The sequence below is a fragment of the Cryptomeria japonica genome, chromosome 11 (genome assembly GCF_030272615.1).
Source record: "Cryptomeria japonica chromosome 11, Sugi_1.0, whole genome shotgun sequence".
In the NCBI taxonomy this organism is placed as follows: domain Eukaryota; kingdom Viridiplantae; phylum Streptophyta; class Pinopsida; order Cupressales; family Cupressaceae; genus Cryptomeria; species Cryptomeria japonica.
The window spans coordinates 271,536,020-271,558,511 of record NC_081415.1 but is presented as its reverse complement, the minus strand read 5'-3'; the positions used below and the strand labels follow the sequence as shown (position 1 = coordinate 271,558,511).

The 22,492-nt window shown below is 37.9% G+C and overlaps 1 protein-coding gene across 2 annotated transcripts in view; it reads right to left on the bottom strand.

Moving 5' to 3' along the window:
* The window catches only part of LOC131069737 (probable leucine-rich repeat receptor-like protein kinase At5g63930), a 132,795-nt gene that overhangs the window by 75,426 nt on the left and 34,877 nt on the right, over nucleotides 1–22,492 (bottom strand). For both annotated transcript variants that reach the window (XM_059213744.1, XM_058005275.2), the window contains one exon: nucleotides 14,289–14,670. In XM_059213744.1, the coding sequence (XP_059069727.1) occupies nucleotides 14,291–14,670 (380 nt within the window). In that variant the 3' untranslated portion in view covers nucleotides 14,289–14,290. The remainder of the gene's footprint in view (nucleotides 1–14,288; nucleotides 14,671–22,492) is intronic.

Below are 22,492 nucleotides of genomic sequence, written 5' to 3'. Positions count from 1 at the left end.
TTCTCAAACTCCATCCTTTCCTCAGTTTCACAAAAGACCTAATAATCTGGTTTTGAGGTCGCTGTCTATTCTCAAATTTTTATAGACCTGAAATACAATTCTGGGGCCATAGAGTGGCTCACTTTTCTTAAATGTAGGCTTCTGAAAGTTTGTTAAAAATCTCTTATACTGTACAATTCTAAGGTGTGTGATTTGATCTTATATTGACAACGTTATTGTGCTGTGACATATAATAGTAGGATGGCATACTGATAGAAACATTTTTTATTACTTTTTAAAATGAAATCTTCCTTTGATAATAAACAAGTGATTTTTGCAAATGATCCATGTACATCCAAATTGATAGGGATGTTGCCTACCTGTTGACGTGTATTTTATACACAATCATACACAGAATAAAATACCAATAGGTATCTTATCCTCTCTTGAGAAAATAGTCTCTAACTGCTGAAGATCTGCAAAAAGGATCAGTTAGATGGACTCCAAGGTTCTTCTAGTGGGGTCTCCACGTGTGGACAAGCTTTTTAATGGTATGATGTGATTTGCTGTTTCCTCCAAGGCGTCTTACGGATTCCAAAGGCTCGAAGATTCTACTAAACTAAAAAGAGCTTTCAAAAAAAAAAAAGCAAAAGGACAGAGTTTAAGGAAGTCTAATCTAGCCTAACCCTATGAACGACTTAGCATGAATGAGATTTGGCAAGACTCAACCAACTTCAATTTTGCCATAAGATAACAACTCAATTGAAATTAGTGCGATCTTCTAAGGTAATAATGATGTTCAATGCATCAAAGACCAAGGACACTACTACGAAGGTACATATCCTAGATACGACAATGCTTGAAGGTTAAAGACTCAAAATGTTCTCCAGTCGACCACGCAAGGCTTTCCTACAATCAGCAAGAAGCTAGTGGTTTGGATTGCGAATCTTACCAAATATCAAATCTCACACTTAGTCTTTCAAATTAACAAACTACTTTGATTGAGCGTGATTCAAGTACATCCAACAACCATGAAGATAACTTAAGAAATTTGCAACAAAACACCATAACTTCAATATTTTATTGATTTCCAAGTCATCATATACAACAATTGCTTGAGTTTCTCTCTTCAAGACTCAATCTTGGTACAAAATAAGAATTACTTCTAACTTTAATCTCTCTATTTCACTCTTATCTAACTATTCGACTATTAACTATTATCAAATGAAATGAAAAATGGGGGTATAAATAGCATCCCCAGTTACAATGAAAGGTCCAGATTGAAAATAAATCAACGGACAAGATCATGACACCTAAACCCTAATTAGGGTTTGTTACAAATGACCTCCTTTTACTGAACAATATTAAATACATAGCCAAATATTAAATTCGGCACAAAAATCTAGGAGGTATCAACCAATGAGAAATAAGATGTCATGTCATCTGTAACAACCTTTCATCTAGAATCTTATTCCCTTTCCAATTCTCTTTCTTAGCATATGCAATGAATTTTGTCACGATTCCTTCGATTTTTGTGATTGGAATCTCGGGAAGATTCTTGATACTCTCTTCTAAGTGGATGACCTGATCGAATGCATCTAGAAGAGCTGCGTCCCAAGTAGGTTCAAGTTCCTTTGTTCTATCAATCAGGAGCATGGTGGCATACATCTGATCATACTGCTCATCTGTAACATCTGCGTCCTTGCGAAAGATGATCTTGATTCTATCCTCAAATTCCTGGATATCCACATCTGTCTCGACCTCGATCCTTCTGCCAAGAATGGTACGAAGTACCTCAAATACTCTGTCCTGGATCGGATTGATCACCTCCTCAACTTGACCACATCTAACACTGATGTCCTTGAAGAGAACACTCTTTATATGGAGTAAGGTTGACCACTAAAACAAACTGTGAGAATCACCTTCTAAGATCCTCTCCTGCGTTAAAATTTTTCTGGATGTGCGTCTTATTACTTTCAAGACAGGGATGACAACGTCCTTGGTATGGGCAAATGCAGCTACTGTTGCCATCAATCTGTGGATTATCTCAAGAACTTGGATAGCCTGATGAATGATCTTCGACATCCTTGTAACAAATTCTATAGCCATTGTATGAGATCTATCCATCCAACTACATGTACGCTGGACCAGGTTCCTGAATCTTTCTGCTTCATTGATTGATTGAAGGGGCAATGCCTGCACTGGTGATCTAACTGGATCCTGACGTCCCAAAGGTTCATTGATGTGACTGAAATATGTCCTCCATGCACCGACCTCTTTCTCAAGCTTTCTATTCTTTTCTACTTCTTCTCTAAACTTGTCCTTCAATGCCTCAAATGTGTCGGTGGCATCATCTAAAGTCTGCTCTGCTGTAGATGGTCCTAACTCAAAAGTCTGTATATCATAATCCTCTGCTAGGATCTCACCCTCATATTTATCTGCTGCCGGTGTAGCTATCTGCAGTTTTCTAGATCCAGTCTCATCTCGAATCATCTTGGACATCTTTGTAGCCTTCTTCTTCTCTGTTATCACATGTGAACGTCCAACAAGGCTCTCTAAGTCAATTGCATTGTCCTCGTCCTCAATTACGATCACCTTGGTTAATCTTTCCTTCAACCAATCTGGGATATTCGATCTTGTCTCTTGAACTTGAATTTCTTTATGTACTATTTCTTCTTGTCTGGGAGGAGATGTTACTTCATTATCTTCTTCTAAATCATAGTCTTGGAGAGATCCATCTGACGAAACATGTTGTGCCTGTCCTTCCTCCTGTCTGTCATTCTGTACCATCGACTCCATGGACTCTTCCACTCGAACTGTTCTATTCTCTGGTCTGGAAGAAGTACCTGGTGCTTGATCTTTGTTGGCACCTTGCTTTTTCTTGGAAGACTCTTTCTTTTCCGATCTTTCCTTTCTCTTCGAACCTCTCGAATGGAGATTGCCCTCACTGGCACATCGAAGGTTACCTTCACCTGAATTCCTAGGATTAGGATTGCCTTCACTAACACTTGCTCCACCTTCGGCTGGTTTTTCTTCCAAAGTAAAAGACATAGCTATGCCTTGTTCTCTCAACTTCTGATGCTGAACGTCTACCCATCTGCGAGTACAAGACAAGACTGGTGCCATCAAATCATCTAAATCCACGGCCTCGGGCTCATTCCAATTCAAACTTATTGTTTTACTTTCTCTATCATATGAAGACTGGATGTGCCTGCCATTGTCCTGAGCTTGGTCGGCCACTCTGTAAATCCTGCATTTCCTGATGAAATCCAAAGGCAATCTAGAATGTATCTTTCGTTTCACTTCGAGATCATCTAAGAGGTTCATCATAAAATCTTCAATTTGGTGCTCATGCTTAAATCTTCTACCGACCGTCCCCTCTAAATGTCCATGTGGATCAAAACTATTCCTCCAAGCAAAAGATGAAAAAGAATACAAGGCTAACTCCTTCTCTGCGTCATCCATGGCTAAGACATTAGGACATACCTCAACTGAATTACCCAAAATAATAGGTACCTGGACTCCATTCTGATGTCTGTGTCTGAATGCCTTCACATATGCTGCCAACTGCCTTGTTACTTCAAGTAACACAATTCTGTCTGTCGGGTACCTCGGCAACATGTATGGAGGTAAAGGACATCCATGCACTCTAATGTAAGTGAACTTGGGAAACTGAATGAACCAAGCACGGTACCTCTTGATGAACTCCTGGGCATCCTGAGATAATCTGTTGTGAATCCCTCCTTGCAACGTCCTTGTGATGTTCATCGTGAAAGTATCATTGACTAACTTGTAGTTCTTCCCTGGCGGATGATGCAAGTAGGTATAGGATTCACAAGCTCTGACCTCGCCGGGTCCTCTTCCAATCACTCCTCTGTGAGGTAGTCCTGCGTACTCAACACTCCTGATTAAGGCATAGATGACGTATGAACTCATGTGGAAGGACTTAGTAGCCCTGAGTCTTCTCAACTGTACGTCTAAGCAATGGCTAATTATTCTAGCCCAATGTATCGTACCTTTTCCTTGAACAATCACCTGGATGAAGTAAAACATCCACTTCTCAAAATAGAAGGCATGAGGTGCTCCTGTAACTCTGTTGAGCATGGTAATCAAATCTCTGTATTCCTCCTGGAAATCAATCCGGTGCGGTGTGTTCGGCACTTTGCTCAGACGGGGACGACTCTTGAGTAGCCAGTTCTTGTTGATTATGCTTAGGCAAGCATCTGGATCATCATCGTACACTGATCTGGCTCCTTCAATGCTCTTGTATATCATGTCCCTGTGCTCTGGAAGATGGAAGGCTTCACTTATAGCTTCCTCTGAAAGGTACGCCAAAGTGTTTCCCTCATTGGACACAAGTGTCCTGGACTGTGGATTGTAGTGACAGGCACACTCGATCATCAACTCGTGGCACTGAATAGCTGGAGGAAAACCGGCCGCCTTGATGATGCCACTCTCTATTATTCTCCGGGCGACAGGTGATGGCTTGCCGATGTAAGGGACCTCTCGGAACTTCTTCGTGCTAAAGTTCCCCAAGTTGGTATCTCCAATGTTGCTCCACTTCGACACGATCTTGGTCTCCACCTCTTCGGTCTTCTGATCTTCTTTCATGAGAGCCGAGCGGCTGGTGGATGCTCCCGCCTTTGGGGTCGCCATACCTACACAACATTTCATTATAAGAAATAGATTTTGCAATAAATAACGGTGAATAAGAGAGACAAAGTTTTTAGGAAACCTCATGATAAGTCTCTAGAGTTATCATTTCCTAAAAAAAAACAACGATTGAGCTAAGAGATTCAACATTCAAAATTTCAAAATTTGAAATACGACGATGAATGAATAAAGCAATAATAATTAAATCGCCATACCTCGATAGAGAGCTAACTCTAGAATGCAAAAACAAAATTCGCCTAGGCAAAATTTGAGGTATAAAATAGTCTTCAATGTGGTCTCCTCAAAATTGACTTTGCCACCTCTGGAGTGAACGTGATCTTCAAGTATCGCCTTAGACGTGGTCTTAAATGATCTTCAAATTTGCCCTTGACAAATCGCTCAAACAAATCCTCCAAGTCTTTAGCAAATTCGCCTTAATGCATCCTCAAGTTCGCATTTGATGTGGTCTTCAAATTCGCACCACCCTTGATAACTAAGCGCCACCCTTGGTTTGAATTCGCACCACCTTTGAACACACTTCGCACTATATTCGCCTCTTCTTAATTCGCATGAAGAAAGGTAAAAATGATTATGTGAAAATGAAATCTCTCACCCTTCATATATAGCGCGCTCATCCTTTCACCCCTTAGGCCGACTTGCTTAATAAAACCATTTTTTAAATGATTTGCAATAAAATAACAAGGCCGACTTGCTTAATTGAGCGCTCCAAATCGATTTTTATTAATTAATTAATTAATTATTAATGCCTTGCGTTTTTTAAATGTGAATTTCGATTTTTAAATAAAGGCAAAAAATAATTAATAAAAGATAACGCCCTATTAAATGCTAAATAAAATGGATATTCAAATTTTAAATTGATTTAGCATTTGAGGAAAATTCGAATTGCTTACTTGGCGCCAAAATTAAAAAAAGGAAGGGACGTACCTCATCGCTCTGGTCCCTTGGAGAGGGACAGGAGCGATCCATGATTTTGATCTTGATTTTGCATTTCTTACGTCCAACTCCTTCATCTTCGCGTTGAAAATCGATCATCATGATGAGTCCTTTGAATTTGATCATCTTGCATGCGTACTTAAATGTCTTTTGAGTGTTCATCGCCTTTGTCCCTTGGAGAGGGACAGGAGCGATCTCCAAATTTCCACGTTCAATATGCATCTTTGCTCCTCGATCTTTCATTGTTAGTGAATAACATCTATGCTCATTCCTTTTGCGCTTACTCCATTTGTCTTCATTATGTGTTTGGACGTATTAAAGGGACCATCACCCTTGTCCCTTGGAGAGGGACAGGAGCGATCCACGTTCTTTTCCTTGACCTTGGCAACTTTACACTTTGATCTCCTTTGCAATGTCCTCTAGACGCCGTCCTTCACTCTTCCTAACCTCACTTCGCTTTGATCTTGAAGGAACGTGAGTGTTTTTGATAGTATCGCCTTGGTCCTTGTCCAAAGGACAGGAGCGATGTGAGCTTTTACCTTGATTGGCAATGTTTGGACGTTCAACACTCTTGCGAATTATCTTCAAACGATGCCTTGGACCATATGCTATCTTATGACGTCTAGACTTAGCTTGAACTTGAAGCAAAACGAGGAATCCAAAGCAAATCGCCCTGGTCCCTTGGATAGGGACAGGAGCGATATAGTCTCCATGCTCAAAATGATGATCATTTTACGTTCAAAACCCTTGTATATCATCTTTTTATCATACCATGGACCCTCTAAAACATTGCAACATCTTGTCCTTACGTAAATTTTGCATGAAATGACTAATGCATTCAACATCGCCCTAGTCCCTTCCTGAGGGACAGGAGCGATCTAGGCCATAGGGTGCGAATTTCATCATTGCGACGACCCTTGAATGTTTGTGCTTGCTAAAAAGGTCTTGAAGTGTCCCTCGCCACCTTGTCTTGACTTGGATCGACCTTGAACTTGCATAGGAAGTAATATTACCATTGTATCGCCCTGGTCCCTTGGAGAGGGACAGGAGCGATTTTCCTTTTGTAGCCTTTACCTCACTTTGCCAAGTTCCAAGTTTATATTCAACGGACTTGTCTTTCTTCACTCCATTCGTCCATGCCTTGACATTGTTTGTAACTTTGCAAGAAAATCAATTATATCAAAAATCGCTCTGGTCCCTTCCTGAGGGACAGGAGCGATTTAGGCATTTAGCACTGTTATAGACGTCCCAAAAATCTTCAATTTATATTCAACGCATTTATCTCATGTTTTTCCTTGTTTTTTGAACGTAAACTTGCCTTGACCTTTGTCTGGATTTTGCATAATGAAGGAAATCGCTCTGGTCCCTGGGAGAGGGACGAGAGCTACAAGGTACCTCGCCCTGGTCCCTTGGAGAGGGACAGGAGCGATTTGGTCAATATAGGTCATTCTCCTTCGTTTCTGCATCTCAAATTATATTCATTTGGCAAAGCATCTTCCTTTGGATGTCCTCAAATCATTAAGTCATCAAAATCTTGCAAGGACAAGGCGAAATTGAATTTGTAGCTCCGGTCCTTCACTGAGGGACAGGAGCGATTTTCCTCCTGGAGGCATTTCTGTGCTCATGAAAATCTTCAATTTATATTCAATGGAAAGATATCGCCGTTCTCCATCACTTCCAACTTGAAATTTGTCTGGACTCTGTAGGGATGATGAGATATTTGAAAATGAGCTCCCGTCCTTCACTGAGGGACAGGAGCGATTTTGCTCCTACAGGCCAAAATAACATGATTTTTCACATTCTAACACTTCACGAGGCGAAAACAAATCAATTCCAATGCCCAAGATCAAAGTCAAAAAAAGTCAAAATTTGGTCAAAATATTCAATCGGACAAAAATTCACATTTCACTTTCAATACTTAGACAAATTTAAGCTCTGCATTAACATTCCAATTGAAAATTAGACCAATTTGGCGAATTCATTGCATTCAAAATTTGCATCCTAGAAAAGGAAGCTCAAAAGCTCTCAAAAACGACTGGGTTTTGGCCTGAAAAGACAAAATTAAAACCCTAAGGCTTGACCCTAAATCCAGACGACTAACCGACTAACAAAACCCTAAAAACGAAAGCAAAAGCGAGCGAAAAATGAGCAAAAAGAGGGGGTCCCCATTTGCGATGGGGCGATGTGTGAAATGGTCACAACACTACCGAAATGCCATAAGGTAGAAAATAATGGAAGTATAGTCATCCAAACAGTATCATATAAAACTTGCAAGAAGCTCTCAAAATTGGGTGGCGAAAATTCCAAATTAAATCTGATTCAAAGGTAATCATGAGCTTACCATCTGGTCCTTAGGGTTTCCATAGCAAAAATTGGCAAATAGCAAGAGAGTTGGAGAAGATTCAAAGCTTACAAGATAAGTTCCAAGAGGTTCCATTCAGCCATGTTCCTAGAGAATGCAATAAAGTAGTGTTGTGACGTATTCACACATCGCCCCATTGTAAATGGGGACCCCTGCTTTTTGCTTTCTAGGGTTAGTTTTATTTGCTTAGTTTGTCTAGTCTTGGCTTTTAGCCTTTGCATTTGAGAATTGTCAAAGAGCTCATTACGATAGCAGGGTCTGCTTAGTCTCAAATTGGTCAGTAGGTGGTCCAGGTCGGGGTCTCTTTGAAAGCCTTCTCTAGGTCAGGCTTTGCTCTTGTTTCCTGGTTAAGTCTTGATTGAGTTTGACAAAGTCCTTATATCCTGCTAGCAGTCTTGCCTTTTGGAACCTATGTCTTTGAGTTAAGGAAGTGAATGAAGGTTTGTGAGTAAGTATCATCAAGGATTCTCCCTTTAACGGTTTGAGTTGGTCAAGTCAATGGATGAAGTGTTCTTGTCCTCTAGGCTTTGATTGGTATAAAATTAACCTATTTTGCCCTTGGAAATGCCTAACGACCAAGCCTAGACTTTGAAATTTGTCAAAAGGTCAAGAATTTGAGCATTTTTGCAAATTTCGCTCCTGACCCTTACAAAGGGTCCGGAGCGAAATCTTCCTTCGCTCCCTTTTGACTCCTATTCTAGACAAAACTTTCATTTTAAGGCATGGATTGGGGAGAAATAAACTTGAGTTCACCTTTGGAGATGCCTTGGATAAGCTTAGACATGGAAATTTGGGGAAAAGGTCAAAATTTGAGCATTTTAGAGAATTTCACTCCTAACCCTTCCAAAGGGTCCAGAGCGAAATTCTTGGATAGGTCCTGTCCTTCCAAGGGTACCTAGGCGAAATGGTTAAGATGTCCTTGTAATCCAACTTTTGAGCCAGGAATACCTTTAAGGTGGTTTGTTAGCATGTCTTAAGGTAAGAACAACATGAAGGAGAGTGAAGTTTGAGTGTTTGGGTGGTATCTAAGGTTGATTCTTCAATTTCGCTCCTGACCCTTCCAAAGGGTCCAGAGCGAATTTCCTAATATCTCCCTTCCTAGTCTTAATTTGCCTCATAAACCTTGTCCTTATGACGTTATGAAGAGAGAATTGATGTGTGAAACAAAATGAAGTCATGAAAGTTGAGGAATTTGAGCATAATTGCAAATTTCGCTCCTGACCCTTCCAAAGGGTCCAGAGCGAAAAATTTTCAAGCTCCTGACCCTTCCAAAGGGTCCTGAGCGAAATTCCCCAAGAGACTTATTTCTTCACTAAGGACATCAAATAGTGGACATACATGGCAAGGAAAGGATTCAAAAAGACAAGTCTAAAGCAAGCTAAGGAGAAAAGAAGTGTAAATTGAGCCAAAAAGAGAATTTTGCTCCTAACCCTTCCAAAGGGTCCAGAGCGAATTTCTCCATGAAGCATTATACCTTTCTCCAACCTATGAAATAACTCATTCCCAAGCAATTTTTGAAGGCAAAAGACTTGTTTTTAATGATTAAAAGATGAGAAATGGAATTTTGTGAAGGAAAATCAAGTAAAACATGAATTTCGCTCCTGACCCTTCCAAAGAGTCCAGAGCAAAATCCTTAGGATAGCTTATTTCCTCACCAAAACCTTGAAATGGACACCACTTTGAGAGCAAGTTGTCTTGATGGTGATAGGAGGAGGTTTGACAAGTTAAATTCAAGGCAAAGAAAGGAGAAAATAAGTGTGAAATGAGCCTAAGGAAGATTTTCGCTCCTGACCCTTCCAAAGGGTCTGAGCGAAATTTCTTAAAACACTATTTTCCTCCTTGATCAAGCCAAGATCTTTGTTCCTAGGACATGGTGGAGAGAGGATGGATATATACTTGCCTTAGGAACTGAATGGAAGTAAAAGCAATGATGGATTTGAGGTCAAAAGACAAAATTCGCTCCTGACCCTTCCAAAGGGTCCAAAGCGAAATTTTATAGAATCCTCCCTTTGCTTCAAATTTGAACTAAATTTTGTGCCTTGAAGCCTTAGTTAGGATGTCATCATGCCTTGGAAGCAATTGAGGGGTGAAAAAGTGGAAGAATTAGGCCTAAAATGCAAATTTCGCTTCTGACCCTTCCAAAGGGTCCAGAGCAAAATTCCTAAAAAACTCCTTTTGCTCCCAATTTTGTATAAAGCCTAGTGTTGATTAAGGTGGATTGAACTTAGAGGCATCCTTAGGCATGCATTTGAGTAAGTCATGGTCACAAAATGTGAAGAATTTGTCCTAAAATGCAAATTCGCTCCTAACCCTTCCAAAGGGTCCAGAGCGAAATTTCCTATAACCTCTTTTTGTTCTTTGTTGAGACCAAGATCTTGATTTCTAAGGCATGATTGGGAAAAAAATTGATATGTACTTGCCCTTGAAAGGTAATTTGAGGTAATGAAGTGATAGAATTGAAGCTAAATCACCAATTTCGCTCCTACCCTTCCAAAGGGTCTAGAGCGAAATTCCTTATAGGTCCTGTCCTTGGCCAAGGTCCAAAGCGAAATTTCTTAAAACACTATTTTGCTCCTGGTTTGAAGCCTAGATTTTGTCCCTATGGCGTAAGATTGATGTATTCTCGCTTTAAGAAGAGATTTGAGGCAAAGAAATTGTGAAAATTGAGCTAAAATGCAAATTTCGCTCCCGACCCTTCCAAAGGGTCCAGAGCGAAATTCCTAGGAGATCTAAAGTTTTGACTAAGTCCTTGAACAAAACCCATTTCTAAACAATTTTGGAGGCGAATGATTTGATCTTGGTAAGGTAAGGTTGAAAATGAGGTCTAATTGAGCAACTTTGTCCAATTTCACTCCTGACCCTTCCAAAGGATCCAAAGCGAATTTCATTATAGGTCCTGTCCTTGGAGAAGGTCCTGAGCGAATTTCATTCTAATGCCTTCTTGTTGATGATTTAAGAAAAGAAATGCTATATTAGAATAAATATATTATGTATACTTAATCATCTTTTTTTTATTTTGCAGATCAACAAAATCAAGTTCGAGGGAGATCGGGCCAGGACAGTGGCGACCTTTTCCAGTTCTATCATTCATCAGGGACACTTCAAGCACATAAAAGAAGACTCAAAGTGTTAAGGACTTCAAGTGTTCAGAGAGTTGCAAGTAATAGACCAAGCTATCCTCAAGATCTTCATTCTACCACATGGAGAAACCACAAGATATCAAAAGAAGGATCTTATAAAACTTCAAGGCGATATGAGCTACCAAAGGAGTGACTTGACTGGGAAGGAGGCTTCATCAAACACATGGGAGTCAAGGGGGTACATCATTCATCGAGTACATCAAGGACGAAGGAGGATCACCGAGGTCAGTGCAAGGGTACATTGAAGAAGCAGATAGTTTCAGAAGAGTTAATCAAAGTTAGCTTCTCAGCATCACCAAATTGAGTATCAAAAGAGATACGATCAAGTGCCAGACAAGGTGGCATCCCAGTCACCGTTCCTCCAGTTAGATAGGTCCACATCAACATGTCCAGATTCAATGTACCTGACTCACCAGTGATGGCACAAACTTCGAGGCACCTACCCCTACTTCTTATTGGTTCTCAAATTTTGAATGTAATTTTCTCATTGGCTAAAGGAGTTTGTTGTAACAAACCCTAATTAGGGTTTCCATCTTGTAATCCTAGCCATTCATTGTAAATCAATCAGAGCCATTGAAATGTAAGGAGCTCTCTATATAAGGCTTTGGCTCTTCATTTGTAAAGGTTAATAGTTAGAGAATAGTTAATAGTTAGTTAATAGATAAGAGTTAGTAGCTAGAATAGTGAATAGAACAGCAATTAGAATAGAATAGGAGGAAAAGGCAAGAAATTGTTGACTAAATTGTAAATGAACTCCATTTTCATTGAAGTTATGGTGGAATGTGTCGTTTCTTTGCAATATGCATGGTCTCTTGTTGAATCTTCATTTTAGATGATGGTTAATTAGATTGAATGAAGGAAGTTATTGAATGCACTCGCGTGGAATCCGCCTAGTCCAAACCACTAGCCTCTTGTTGATTGTAAGTGCACCCTGCATGGTCAACTGGCATAGAATGAGCTTAATCTCAAGTCGTTACGCATCTATTGATCATGCATTAACTTGAATGATGATCAGTGTTTGACAGTAACGATTTGAACATCTTCAGAACTACCCTAGAAGATCGCACTGAGCTAGTGTTGAATTGTTCAGTTTGATGGTGAGACCTAGCCCAGTAGGACTCCACCTAGTCGTTCATCCATCTTCTTGCATTCTAGGTCTTAGATTAAATTCTCCAAACCCTGTATCTTTTGGCGATTCAAGTTCCAACAAATTAAACGCTCAGGCATTCGAATGTAAGTCCCCTTGTGATTCCAGCATAATCACATCATACCACAAGGGCTTATCCACACGTAGAGACCCTACATATAAGAACCTTGGAGTCTTCTCGAATGATCCTTGGGCGAAATCTTCAGCATTCGAGGAAACTTTGTTCAAGAGAGGATAAGATACCTTGGTATTTTATTCTGTGTTCACATGTGCATAAAAAACACATGAACAAGTAGCAGATTGACTAGCCAATTTGGCTATTGACAACCACAACCTCATTTGTTATGATTCGCCCCCTTACTGGTCACCAACCAAGCTTCAAGAGGATCTGAGAAAGATTCTAAATTTTGATTTGATCCAATGAATTCTAATATGTATCCTTCTCTATTTTGCCCAGCCTTGGACTAATAGCTTTTAGGCCTGGCATAGTCAAATATGAATATGTACACTTTGATTTCTATCTAATATGGTGAAGTTATTTTAACATATGTATATGTATATGTATATGTATATGTATATGTATATGTATATGTATATGTATATGTATATGTATATGTGTGTGTGTATAACTAAGATATGCTAAGTCCAGAATAGTACAAGATATATAATTAAGGATATTTTGATTGACACTCAAATGAGAGCAGAGTACAAATAGAAAGTTGCCCCTATTTTATAGTTCTACCCTCGGAGATAGTGTGAAATGAAATTCCGAAATTATGCTGTCAAATGAATGACTATTATAAAAATGAAAAAAAAATAAAAAGCAACCAGCATAGTTTTGTAAAGTGAAGAACAGGAATACATTGTAATCAGCATCAAGATAGTCTTATGCACTAACAATATTGGAAGATGTTTCTGGAAACAATGGCTCAATATTAGTAATTTTTACATCATTGGTTGTCTATCTGGTAATAGCACACCCTTGGCATCTCAGACAAGCTTTTGTCCATACCAAACTCTCTCTAATCCTATCGAATTGCAATTGCATTGCCTAGTTAGATCATCCCAAGGCACCATAAGTACTTCTGAGAGATAACAGAATTTCGCTGATAGCAGACTACCATAAATCGAGAGCAGAGAATCACACATGATAATAACAGCAGGACTGTTCGTAGAATAGCTCAAACAATACGTTTGGACCACTATAAAGAGAAATATACATCCTAATCAAGCATCCTCTATCTGTAATAAATAACTGCTCCATCAATATGGCATTGCAAAAGCAGATAATACTTGAAGCCCTCTGGGAACATCAAAGACTCTTAATATCATGTCATGCGAACATGAATATTTTTCATTTGTAAGAAAATATGCATAAAAAATTTAAGGAAAAAGACATTATCTTTTATGTCTATCATAATCTGAGAGCAACAAACCACATATGATAATCAAAACAGGATGTTTATAGAATAGCTCAAACAATAATGTTTTGACCATTATAAGGAAAATAAAACCCAATCAATCATCTGTCCTCTATCTATTTATATCGAAAACCATTCCATGAATATGGTATACCAAGGCAGATAATACTTGAAGCCCTCAAAGGTTATCAAAGACTAACTATCACATCATGTGAAAGTGAATAGTTTTAGTTTGTAAGAAATATGCAGCAAAAATGGGAAAAAAGGTATAAATTTATATTTTAAAAACATCATCTTCTTGATAATGCTGAACACTTTTGTAGTGCAATTAACAAATTGCATATTACATTACTTTCTATACTCAAGAATACCCTGCCCAATACCCTGCCCTTCTAATTTATTCCTTGGACACATGACTAGGAAACTAAATGCAGAAGAAAACAGCAGTAAAGTGGACTCGATGCCGAACTTTAAAGTCAAGTACAATAGAGATTGAAATCATTGGAAATGGAAAACAAGAAACAGAGCACTATGTAAACCAACAAGCCAGTACTACATTCTCTAACATTGAGGTTTTCCTTTACCAAAACGTATAAGGATTATTAGAATCCTAGAAGGGTAATGATCAATACCTTTATTCACTATCTTCTTTTAGTGGTGTTTCTGATGTTGGTGAAGAAGGCACTGTCATTGATTTATCCTTGGCCTCAACCAACATCGACACCACTTCTCGCATTGTTGGCCTATCGGAAGGTGACATGCTGGTACAGAACAAAGCAATTTTAAAAACCAGAACCATGTTCTCAACCAACCTTCTTTTGCTCAGATCTAATCGATCATCAAGCACTCCAGATGTCAGTGTTGTTTTCTGAATTGAGTTTTTCACCCAGGTAACAAGGTCTCCTCCTTGATCAAGCGGTTGTACTGGGGGGCGACCAGTAAGCAGCTCCAATAAAACAACTCCAAAACTGTAGATGTCACATTTTTCTGTGACTTTCATTGTATATGCATATTCTGAACACCAATAGATGTAGGAGAACTCTCAGAAATCAAACATTTCACACACAAATTTAATAAGAGACTGACTTGCAAAAGCCAAGAGCAAAATCAAGAAAAATATAGACACAAAATGGTTTAGTTTTATTTTCAATTCATACAAGTAATTTATCAACAATTTTTCTAAATTATGCTTATAATATATTCAATGTATTATCAATCAGTAAAATGCTTCTCGTCTTTTCCTTTAGTTTATCACATATACAGTAGATATTTTCCTAGAATGAACAACCACTTTTGAGTCTCCTATAAACTACCATGAACGAAAAAAACTTTTGTCTTGTTTTTCGGTGATATCATTGACAAATATTTTAAATACTTCTTTGAGACTTGCAATACAAAATTCATCTGCCAAAAGCATATTCATTGAGGCCTAATTTCATATCCATAAATGAGATGCTTACAATCTCAACACTTCTTCTACGCCATGTACAGATCACAGGTAAGTATAATTGATTTTGTGACATTACTATCTCAGAAGGTGTTTAATGAGAACTAGCCATCAATAATCTAGGGATGAATATAATAATGACTTGGTCTCAGCCTATTATCATTAGATCTGTTAGGGCATAATCACCCCTAGATTGAATTACATTAGGAAACAATGAGTGAAACAACAATGGAATTACGGCTCATTATTTAAGGATAAACTTGTATCGTTTGGAGGAATCTGGAGGATTGTTCAAAATTTTCTTTCGTCTCATCAACCAGGTCTTTGTTAACTAAATTAGCATCAAGAATCCCAGTGAACAACTGCATATAGGAAAGTCTACAAAATACTCCCTTATTTATACACAAGTACATGTGTAGGAAGATAATATATTAACCCTTGCAAATGGTTCAAATTGGTGTAATTGCCTTGTTTGTATATTGCCTAGAATCTGTTGCAATTAATTGATAATAAAGAAGCTTTCTCAAATCAATAGGTGGTTTTGGAGATTGATTGGTAGCAAGAGCTTTTTACAAACCCAATAGTTTCAAGTTCAACAATGTATTGGTCAGTATGAATCTATAATCAGATTAATTGTAAAACTTAGGAATTCTATGAAATATATGGAAACATAATTTATAGCAGGAGGTAAATCATTGCATGGATTGTCAAAAACTAATATATGACCCAAAAATTCAAATTCTGTGATGTAGTATGTTCAAATACCAGAGTCCTTGATGTAGGGACAACAGAGAGTAGAAAGTGCTAAGGAGATGTTAGAGAACCATATCAGTACCCTGAAAAATATGTTGGTTCAATTCATGTCTTTTATGATGAAAAAAGAAAAAGTGAATAAGGAGAACCTTCATTTGAAAAATCTTTGAAGAGCAAAACCAGAAAGCAGGCAAGCAAAAATGGTCCTAAAACTCAAGCCTAGCTACTCTCCATTTGAAATAGATGCTAAACAGAATATACCCACTTATGATGAACAAGCAGACATTGAGAAGCACACCAAATGGTTTCACAAATCGAAGGTGGGTTTGTCAAGGCTACAATGATTAACACAAGGTGCAGTACACCAGGTTGAAGATGACAGAGTGTAATAATCTAGTGTGAGAGCTATGTGCAAATTTTTAGTCACATCCCACTTAAATTTCCTAGTTCAAATACTATATTACTGTATTAATTGTTTAATAGCAAACAATTAGGTAAGACAGTGAGATCATGTTAAGTGTCTTTTAAAGTATAAAATAATAATGATTATTATGATGACTAATTATGCAAAAGCAACAAGAACTATTGATACTCTCTTAAGAATGATTATGATGATGACTGATTATGCAAGTGCAACAAGAACTATTGACACTCTCTTAGGTTGCATAAAGAGTATTATCATCATTCACTTAGACTCATGTAGTTAGGTTGAATATGTGTGTAAATAAGATTAAGAATTGCAAGTGCCTATATTTGAAATAATTGCAGTATCTTATGGATAGGTATATTTGGAGCTTTCCACTGTGGAAAAGGATTTTGAGATGCTTGGCCTAATTTTTGTTTTGTGAAATGGTTCAGTGTCCCATAAAGATAGCATCACTAATACCATGATTAATTTTGTATATCCAAATTTGTTGGAAACCTCAACCAAGGATGATGATAGAATTGCAAACATACATATCTCGTGGAGCAATAGAAGCTTGGAATCATGAGTATGCAAATTTTGCCACCAGAATGGTATATATGTAAGTGCATGTGTTAGAATATTGTCATTGATGTCAAAGGGCATGAAATGACTTATAAGAAATAGGTGGTGTTATTCAAAATATGAAGATACAAATCTTGAAGTTAAGAAACAGAAATACATTGATCATAATCCAGATATTGTACATTGAATGGGATTGAGGCCTTTCAAGATAACCTATAATTCTAACTACTTTCAATACTCATATGATCAAACAAGACACCTAAAGAGATAATTCTTATAGCATGACAAGGTTAGATCAACTTGAGTACTATATAGCTCCACAAACTGTGGTTGTTCTTAATTCTCTCAAATCAGTTCTTACGATGCTAAATATTTCAAAATTCAAAAGAAGATAATGCATAAAAGAGGAAAGAATATGGAAGAACACTTTTGGATCAAGAGCATGAAATGATAATTCAATGTTGTAATTCATTAAGGAGAGGAATACTCCTTATATTAAAAATTACAAGACGATCGTTCCATAACAATCGAGAATAGAAAGACAGAAAGGAAACTTCATAAAACTAAATAAACACGAAAGACATAAAAGGAAGTTTCTAAATACTAACTAAATGACTAAGATGACCATTATAGAAATATTACAATATTATTTTAATACTCTCCCTTAATGGTCATTCTACTAACTACCCTACAGAACATTTGACATAATCTGCAAGTCATTTGGCCACAAATGCAAAGAAGGCTGCCACCTTCTCCTCGAAACGCTCTGCGACATGAGCTTGCTGTTGAGACCCTCCCTAGTTCTCCTGAACCTCTGAATATGACCGAGTTTACCATAATCCTTCTACCACAATCCTTCCAACGTGATGTTGGGTAACAAAGCATCCCTCCCTTTATCAAGAGACATTGAGATCAGCATCTCAAAACCTGTGATTTTTGTATGAAAAAAACATGCAAAAAACCCATCATGATATTTTTGGAAAAAAATCTGAAAACCCAAAAAACAGCAACACCCTTCATGATTTTTTGTGGAAAAAATCAAAAAACCCTCCAACAAAGAAAGAACCCACGATTTTTGTGTGAAAAAATCATACAAAAAAAAAACAGAGAAACCATGATTTTTGAAGAGAAAATCATTCAAAACCCTCCATGATTTTTGTGAAGAAAAATCAGAAAACCCATCTGTAGTGACATTTTCACACATTGCCCCATTACAAATGGGGAGCCCCACTTTTTGGTTAGCTTTAGTGTCTTAGTTAGGTCGTAGTCGTTGTTGTTAACCTTTACTCTTGAGAGCAGATTGGTTGTGTGAATATCAGAGTTGAGGTCATGTTGCAAAGTTGTTGAAATCAAGTGTTGTCAAGGGATGTCCAGGGTGTCAAAATTGCTAAAGTTGCTAATGATGTCATGGTGCAGGAGGTTGTTGGGTGTTCATAATTAAGTAGTAGTGGCAAACTTGCTTGTGGTTCGTCAAGAACTACAAGCACATGCTCAGGGTCCTCAATTTCAATGTTTCCCTGATGCAAGGTCTAAGGGGTGAAAAATATGAAAATTTGCCTAAGAAAGAATTTACCCCCTCAAATCATGTATAAGGTTGTGCAAGACACTCATTAATATGCGCTCACAAGGGGGATAATTCATCTAAATTTGGTTAAGAGGTCAACCCCCCTTGAACGTGTGTGCAAGTCAAGCCTTCAACCCTGCCAAAACAAGGAGGGGTCTCAAATGCACCCATGATCATGACTTTGTGCAATGACTACACCATGATGCGCTCAGTCTACATCATTTTGTGCATGTCTATATGTCAAGTGCACTCATGTAAATTTGTGCATGCATAGACCTTAAATCCACCCTCTTTGTGCAATGGTGTAACCCTCAAGAATGACCTAATGAGGCAAGTATTTGTTCAAGGAATTATCTAAGAATGGCTTGAAGGGGATTTCAGCCATCATTTTGTGCATGACTACACCCTAATTGTACTCCACCTTCATGCAATCTTGTGCATAAGTATCACCTGGATGCACTTTACCTTTATGCAATGGAGGGTCTCAAGCCCACTACACTTGCCTTTTGTGCATTTAAACAACTAAATTCCACTTTGCATAGTGCATTAGACCCCTTTAATACCGTCGTAGGCAAAATGTTGTAAAAAGGCATGCTTGAAACCAACTCCAAGGGAGCATTGCGCACAATACTCACCAAATACACTCCCTCACTTCTATGTTTTCCAACCCTTCAATCGCGCCACTCTATCATTATGCATTCCAAGCCTTCATTTCCACCAATGCATCTCTGAGTTTAATATGCGCCCATGTGTCATCTTTGTGCAAACCTATATCCTAAACCCGCTCTGCAAGGGTAGAGTTAAAGTGCACCCAGCAACCATGAGGAGATGAAAATCATGGTCAAAGAAACAGGAAATCAGACCTAATGTAATGTCCCTGAAATTTGAAGGAAATTAATCAGCATCCCTTAGCCAACAAGAAACAAAAATATTAAATGTTTTGCTCAGCCACACTAGAAGAAAAAAGTCACTGGCAAACAAAGTCACTAGAAGACAAATTCACTAATAGAAAAAATATATTAAGAGAAAAGAATAAGGAAACGTATTAAGAATCATGCCCCAGCCGTAAGTAATTATCAGTAGGCAGCAATAATATCATTATGTGCTGCGATTAATATTATTCAAGTCAGCAATAAGGAGAAGATTAAAGGCAGTAAATATATTTATTAAGGCAACAATTAAAAAGGAATAACTAATAAAGCAGTGATTTCTTAGAACATGAAAAAATTAAAATATAATTAAGTTTGAAGTAGGAAGGGTTGTGACTCTTTCAAATGGGTAAAAATATTAAGAGTCATTTTATTGACGTAAAAATTATCATCAGGGGATAGGAATTAAATTCTGATCTGTAATAAGGACGTCTAATACTGATTATAGCATCAAGTTGGAGCAGAGTTCTTATACATAAACCTGCATTAAACAAGGATCAGAATCATTACAGTCTGCAATTCATGTTCATCAGACAAGACCAGAAACAATAATCAATCATCCAGTACACATCTTCAGAATATCAATACCATCGATCAGATCAGATAAGAACTGTTATTAAGTTACATGCAGTAACATCCTTGTTCTTGGTGGTATGAATGGGGAAGTGGTTAATATATATGCTTAATATATGAAGCCTAATCTTTAATTTTTCCTATTGCCCCTAAGAAGGATTGAATGTGGGAATGTTAGGGAAAGGCAGTCCTCACAAGATAGGTAAGCCCTGTGGTGGAATGGACCATGCTACATCATACAAAGGCAACAGATAAGACCTGCGGTGGAGTGGGCATGTGTTACATCATACAAAGGCTCTATTTGTGAAGGATAGTTTCTAGCACCCTAACATGATTATTCCCCATCCTTCATAGGGTTGAGGATAGATTGGGGCGTAACTATAATAGTTATCAAAAGTAACATGAAAAGTAAATGTTCATTAGTTGCAATAATTGAATCTAAATATAATAGTTATGCTGAAATATGTTGATCTTCCTAGTGAAAAGTATCATAAACCTTACTTAGTTAAGAGTAAACCTAACGCTAATTTTCTATGTTACCGTGAGTTTCGGGGACGGGAACGACAAGGGATGTCGGGACGAGTTTTCAGGATGGCAATTTTTTTTGCCAATTTTGGGGACGGCAAAAGGGACGGCTATATAAAATACAGGGAAAATTTAAAATATATAGGGAAATTTTAAATGTTGATATGAAAAATAGATAAAGCATGTATATATATAGTATATTCATATGAAAACATGGATAAAGCAGCAATTTGTACATTATAGAACCTTAACGTACCACATTTGTGTTCAAAATTTATTGTCAGTACTCAATATGCATTCATAATTCAGAATTCACTGTCAATACTCAATATGCATTCATAATTGAAAATTCACTGTCAATATGCCAGCACTTGTTTGCATGTAGTTCATTGTTTCTTTTTGGTTGGAGAATATTTTGATAGTCTTCCATTACAATTATGACTTACAATTGCTTCTTTATGCACTACAAACTTTTGGGTGTTTGCGAAATTCATTACCGAGTTGTTATTCATATTTCTAAGTGCTTTTGGCTGTGATTCAGACCTGTTTACCTTTCATATCAGTGAAAAGTCCAATATTGCAGACCTGCAACCACTTTTTTACGTACTACCGAGTTTTTAAGTGTTTGTGAAATTTATTACCAAGCTGCTGCTCATTATTTCTAAGTGCTTTTGGAAGTGATTCAGACATGTTTACCCGTCATATTAGTCAAAATCCAGTTTTACAAACATATAATAAAATAAAAAAATGTTTTTTTTGAGCATTTAAGTCTTTTTCTTTTTTTAAATGTGCTGGAAAAAGGGGGTGTAATATTCCCCTTAATTTTTATTTTATTTTTCAATAGCAAGATTACAATCACACCAATCACCCGTTAGGGTTAGAATAATGAAATCCAAACAACTGAAGGGAACCCTAAACCTTTTGATCACCGAGAGCCTAGACTGGGAGGGTGAGAGCATACAGTAGCAGGGGATCGTTAGTAATAATCTGCTTAAGTGCTGAATACAATAATGGGCGGCAAGCCAGCCCCTTCCACTTATCCACCGAGTGAATCAAGAAGCTTGGCGGTAAACCAGCCAAGAGAACAACACGAATCACTCAACTGCAATGTTCAGCGGGAGGACTGAACACACCAAACAAGCTCAACTCAACCGCTTATGCAGGGGGAGGATCATTACAACAAACATCACTCAACCGCTTCTGCAGCGGGAGGACCATTACAAACAGATATCACTCAACCGCTTATGCAGCGAGAGGACTGAGTAACAAATATAAAAATATAGACGGCAAGCCAGCCTCTTCCACTTTCCAGTGGCAATGCTTACAATCCAAAAATGGTTAGTAATACTACTACTTAACCTTACAATATAAAATAGAGAGATAGAATAGAGAAGTAATGCTGTCCAATGCTGATAAATTTCTTCAAATAGTTACTAACTCTCAAAAGATCCTTCAACATAAATTTATGAAATCCTAGGATCAATAACACGCAGACCACCAACTTCAAGGAACTAAGAAATGCTCAATTCTCTCTCCAAACTCACCCCAAATCAACTAAACTACTCACACTACAAAAGGCACTCCCAAACACCAACTTCAGGAAATCTGTAATTTTATGACAGCAAGCTGAAAACCCACCAAATCACTCATATATTTCCCTATACTCAACGGAAAACCCCCAAACTAGATGCAAATGAAAGATACAAAGAAGGTGATAAGGATAGAATAGATAAACAGCAACTAACAATGCCCCAAACCCAAGACACGACCCAAACCACCTCCAGCATAGGGCGTACCAAAGCACAAGTTCAATTTGCAAGATAAATTTCAATACACCATGAAAAACCAATGCAAACTTACAGGAAGAATCGCCTAGGACATTGAAAACCAAGGAGCCAATACCTAGAAGCAGCAGGAAGTCACACGGAGACTTCTGAATGAAAATGTGCTTCAGCCATGACTTCCTTAACAGCCTGGAAACACACCAAAACTTGAACTACAGCAGAATCAGCAATCCCACACTTCAACAAACTCGCAAATATCACTGAAAGGTCATG